The sequence below is a fragment of the Saprolegnia parasitica genome, assembly GCF_000151545.1.
Source record: "Saprolegnia parasitica CBS 223.65 unplaced genomic scaffold supercont2.263, whole genome shotgun sequence".
Lineage (NCBI taxonomy): Eukaryota > Oomycota > Saprolegniomycetes > Saprolegniales > Saprolegniaceae > Saprolegnia > Saprolegnia parasitica.
Genome location: NW_012156657.1, coordinates 4,798 through 10,472, shown reverse-complemented (window position 1 = coordinate 10,472; position 5,675 = coordinate 4,798). Strand labels below are relative to the sequence as shown.

At 52.7% G+C, this 5,675-nt stretch overlaps 1 protein-coding gene across 1 annotated transcript; it reads right to left on the bottom strand.

The window, feature by feature from the left end:
• Positions 1 to 2,686: 2,686 nt before the first annotated feature.
• On the bottom strand, positions 2,687 to 4,316 carry SPRG_16264 (hypothetical protein; the record flags this gene model as incomplete). Its single annotated transcript, XM_012355552.1, has 5 exons — positions 2,687 to 2,812; positions 3,162 to 3,269; positions 3,781 to 3,882; positions 3,942 to 4,028; positions 4,266 to 4,316. 5 exons carry the CDS (start codon positions 4,314 to 4,316, stop codon positions 2,687 to 2,689), a joined length of 474 nt encoding a protein of 157 aa, XP_012210942.1.
• Positions 4,317 to 5,675: the final 1,359 nt, after the last annotated feature.

The window sequence follows — 5,675 nt, the reverse complement described above, 5'->3', positions numbered from 1 at the left end:
AAGAAAGTCCGACAATTTTATTTAGCATAGTTTTATCTATTGTAATAGAGGACCCAATTCAACAACAACGTACTTCGGACAAGGCGCCGGCGGCAGCATTCCCACGCACGACGCTGTCTAATACTTTCGAGCGCGGATGCGACAAGCCTCCTGCGTTGAGCTTGCAGCCAGTACTGCTGTGTTAAGTCTTTAAAGAACTCATGGCAACGACAATCGAGATAGAATGCTCGATTGCATCTCTGTCCACTGCCAAGAATGCGTCGACTCTTTGTATGCAATATAGTTTTTATAGATACGAGTTGGTAGAATGCACTGGTGTTGCTGTACTAGTACACATTGTAGGTCGAGCACGAAGAGCTACGCCGTCGACTTGACCGTTTTCTCGATGCGTCGCAGAAGGATGCTGAGTTTTGCTTGGTCGTTGGGAAGCGATTCGCTGCATTCGCTACAAACTGTCGCTTCCATCGATTGCGGCGCGCCGCAGCAGACGCAGACAAGACCTTCGTAGATCTCCCACCCTTCCTTCTTGGCAACAGCCATGCGCTTCAGAAGGACCTCGAGCTTGGCCGGAGCGGAAGCGAGCTCTTCGGTACACGACTTGCAGTGCGACTGGAGAAGCGAGTTGGCTGTGCAACAGAGTTGGCACATGAACTGCGTGCTCACGAGCATCGAGGGGGACGACTGCGTCTACGATGGCAGTAGGTAAGGCTGTCGAGAGGCTTCGTCTAGTCGATGGTCTCACCGCCGTGCTCAGTGATGCTAGAGGTGCAATGGAGGACGCGGGCGAAACGACAGCCTCCTCTTCATCGGCGTCGATAGACATGACGCTCGTCAGTTGCTCGATCGAAGGCTCTGGGCTCTTGTCCGACATGATGGACTAAAAGGTAGTATTAGTTCATCCAACTGAGACTCTTTCAGAGAGCGATACGTACCCCTGGGCTACTCACAGCACGCGGCTCAGCTAACTCGGTCGTCGGCGCCTGCACGGGAAGTGCTGAAAGCTCCGCTTCGCTGCGGCCGAGCAGCTTCTGAAGCGACTCGACAATCATCGGCGCCGACGGACGCTGCGTCGGGTTAAAGGACAGGCAGGCGTCGGCCAGGTCACGCAACCACTGCGGACAGTTGGCGCTCACCGTCGGGCGGAGTTTGCCGAGACGCACGCCGTCGATGATACCCCAGTACCCAAGGCCCTTGGCGTCGTGATAGGGCATCTGAAGCGTCTCCAGCTCGGTTAAAATGACGCCGAACGAGTAGATATCGGACGCAAAGCTGTAGTTGCTCGTCGATGCTAGCACTTCGGGCGCTGTCCAGTACGGTGTGCTCTTGCCCGTCGTTGCGTCCGACTCGAGGCCGCAACCGAGGTTCGCGACTTTAATGTAGTTGGTCGAGGAGAGAAGGACGTTGTAGCTCTCGAGGTCGTGGTGGAAGACGCCGTTGTGATGCAGATCAGCGAGCGCATTCGCCAGCACCCATGCGACTTCCAATGGTGAGACGTCGACCTTGGTGGGTTGACCGAGTCGCTTGGCGTCGAGGTAGCTGCGCAAGTCACCGCCGTCCATGTACTCGAGCGCGAGCTTGGGGCTGGTCGAGTTGACATCCGAGACGGCGAGCAGCTGCTGTATGTACGGCGAGTTGCACCTACAGCCATCGACGTTGAGATTCTTGCACGAGATCAAGGTGATCGACTGCTGCATGGTCTCCATCTCATGGATGATTGCTAGGGCGGAGGATTCGTCGACAGGCGTTTTGATGGCGGCGACACGGCCCTTGTAGGTGCCCTTGTACACCGCACCATAGATTGGACTAGATTCGTCCATCTCGATGTCCGTCGCTGGCACCTAACGACGTCCATCTTGGACAACGATCGACTCTAGTAAACTGATGTGTACGCTGGGGATGACACGGTTCAGGAGCATCGCGGCAAGGCGCCGGTGGCCCATCTGGATGGCCCAAATCACCGGCGTCACGCCCGCCTAAATAGCAACAATATTGTCATTGTCATCTGTACCGTCGACCGATGTATTGCTGTACCGCATTGCGGACGTCGACGCTGATGCCGGGCGATCGCAGAAGCGCCGCCAATTTCTTGTGGTCGTTGGCTTGCACTGCGAGATGCAGAGGTGCGCCGCCCGCCTACACCGACCGTTCCAGCGTCGCTTGGATGCTCAGCAACAAGTCAACGCATTTACCTCGTTCGCAGTGTTGAATGGACACTCGTCAGCCAGCAGCTCGTGGCTAGCGTCATTCTTGCAGACAGCTTGGACACGCACCTACACCATACATATGGATGGATGGACGTGTATGGTCCAAAATAGAAATGTACGTTGGCGCTGCGTGTGCCCTCGAGTCGATCCACCGAGGCCTGCATCGTAGAAATGGACTTGTGACATGCAGCACTCGTATTACCTGCAAAGCTTCGTGACCGACGTCGAGGCGGTCGCAAATCCGCTGGACGAGTTTGCGTAGCATCGCCTCCGAGTCGCAGACACGCGCGATGATGATGTTTAGCACGGTCTCGGAGAGCTGAGGGACCTACGACGTTCATACTTGCAGAAGAATGCGTTGGATCATGCCGACTACCTTATGCTTGGTCGACTTTTCTGCCTGTAGCAGGGTGTTGATGACGAGGGGTGGGTCGCCAGCATCAACGGCGTTTTGCCCGTCTAGAAATCACGTCATCGTAGAGCTATGAGGTGTGTTGAGATGGTGAGACCTTGTCTTTGGCAAAGCCATTGGCGTCGACGTCCAAAAGGTACTTGACCACACTGTCGTGGGCCTTCTCGGACGCAATGTGGAGCGGTGTCTGTCCCATCTAGTTTAAACGAGATAGGAGTTGGACTGGATCACAGACAATATTGTCTACCGCATCACACGCTTCGATGCTGACGCCACACTGGACGATTTGATAGAGGACGCTCATGCTACCACCCATTGCGGCCGCGTGCAGCAGCGTCGATCGATCCTAGTAACATGGCGATGACCCTTTTGATTGCGAATCATCTAAAGGTAGTACGTAGGAAATGACACGGGGGTTGGCGTTGCCACGAAGGAGACATTGGACAACATCGGCGTGGCCACCGGTCGCAGCGACAAAAAGGGGTGATTCCCCATTCTACACAAGTTCAAAATCAAACAATCGAAACCAAGGAGAGTGTTCGTACGTGGTTGGCGATGTCGATGCCGTTCTCGTTCGTGGTCACTTGCAGCAACTTCGTGAGGATAGACGTGTGGCCGTGGGCAGCCGCCACATGCCACGCCGTCTCGCCTTTCTAGATCAAAACAAAATGCTTTTGACTTTCTCCACATTCAAAATTATACATACCTCGTTGGCCAGTGAGCTGCTTACGCCCAGACGCAGTAGTCGAGCCACCGTTTTGTCATCGTTGGTGGAGGCTGCTTGGCGCAAAGCAGTGGCAAAGACAGGCGTTGAAGCGCGGAGATTCTGTAATACATCGTTGTTGTTGAATTGGGTCCTCTATTACAATAGATAAAACTATGCTAAATAAATTTGTCGGACTTTCTTCGTTGTGTGTACTCGGTTGAGGGACTTGATTTAGGCAGGCGGAGGCAGGAGTCTGTAATACATCGTCAAGTTTCTCAACAAAACGAAAGTCAATATCCTGCCTTGTCCACGAAATCGAGGGACGCGCCTGCTTGGTACAGCACCCGAACGGACTCAGCGGTGCCAGTGGTGATGGCGACGGCGAGAGCCGTGCGATCCATCTATTTCGTCACAAATAATGTGAGAATGTCGGACGACAAGACGATTAACGGAAATACCGAGTCTTTGGCATCGATCTGGAGGTCAGGTTTTTGAAGCAGCGTTTGGAGCAGCGTCAGATCCTGCGTAGCCACGACCAGGTGCAGCAACGGCGTTTGAGACTACAGTCATATGGATCATATCCATCATCAAGAACAACTTGTTTGAAGGAGATCCATACGCTGTCGCGCAGGTTGACGTGGATAAGGTTGTCCTGAAGAATGCACATGGCGTCCTGAAAGCGCTCTTCGCGCAATGCGTCAAAAAGCTACGATATAGAGATAGTATGCAGACGCGGCAGCGGTACGTCATTTTGATCTACCCTATACCTGGTCTAGCATCCGAGGATAGTGGCGCAAAACTTGAGCGACTGGACCATTAGAATTCCTTGCTGTTGCGATCTGAAGCAGGGTCTGGGCGGCCTAGAAAACGAATGATACGTTCATGGTTGATCTCTTGTAGGTGCCAACGGTATACTGGCATCGAGAGTGGAGCGTGTACGTACGTTGTTTTTGGCGTCGATGTCGGCGCCTTTTTCCAAGAGAAGCGAGACCATTTCTGGCATATTGCATGTTGTGGCATGGTGCAGTGGTGTTGCGCCATTCTACGTCAATTTGCACTCAAATACCATAAAAAGTGAATCATACCTTGTCGCGCGCTTCCGCATTGGCGCCTTTTTCAAGCAAGAGGCAGGCAAAGCCCACTTGACCATTGGCAACAGCCTGGTACAATAACGTTCGGCCATTCTACACGGCAGTTGGATGCATTTAAGCAAGATAAATCAAGCTCCAAGCTGGATACAAAACCATACCTTGTCACATGCCTCCACATTGGCGCCTTTTTAAGTAAGAGGCGTGCGGCGTCTACTTGACATTCGTCAGCAGCTCGGTATAGTGGCGTCCAGCCGCTCTACACAGCAGTTGCATCCATTGAAGCAATATAAAAAAGGCTGTATAGTTGATGCACATAGCATACCTTATCAAGTGCTTCCAACTTGGCGCCTTTTCAAGCAAGAGGCGGACGACGTCCAATCGACCATTGCAAGCAGCTAAGTGTAATGACGTCTGAAGATGCTACTCCAAAGTATGCACGTAAAACAATTTAATTCGAGAGATCCAACGTACGTCGTCCGTGCAGTTGATGTTGACGCGTTTGTTGAGATAGGATTTGACGTTAGCTACGTTGCCCTCTCGCGCAGCACAGAGAAGCGATTGCTACATCACCACTCATCGCTCATCCACATCGTCGCAGATCGCACGGTCGTGATACCTCATCGTTCGTTGGCATCCTCCGTCGCCGTTGATTTGAAAACTTAGACTTCTTTTTGTCCAATCCACGCTCGGCATCACAACCGGACGACGCCATATCTTTCCGGATAAGGAGACCTAGTCCGTCCCGGGGGTAGCCCACAGAACTGGCGCGACTTACTAAACTACCGGTACTTAAAACGACATGAGCAGCCGGGGATTTCGTGATCGGATCCAGCGTGCTATCGGTGAAGGTGTTGGCCAGGAATGGCTCCGCAGCCACTTGAAAAAGGTTTTCGCTGGAACCTAATTGTGCCCTGGATATCACCAAGGACAAAAATGACCTCAGAGGTCAACAGCTATTCCCAGGACCGCCTTTAGTCCAAGCTGCGTCAAGTCGCCACCAAGAAGCAACGACTAATCTACTGCCTGTACGATGACGAGTAGAAAACCAATCGGACACAAGACCAAGTGTGCAAAGTGTACCGTAAAATCCCCGGCCGTCCAGGTACAATGTAGTTTAGTTGGCCAGATCTATATACCCTTGATCTTATTACGCTAGCACTCTCCGACATGGGTTTCAACGCCAGACGAACACACTGTATTCAACGAAAATACTCTGTATTTTTAAAGTCAATAGAGGGCGGCGACGACCGTCGCCACGAGGG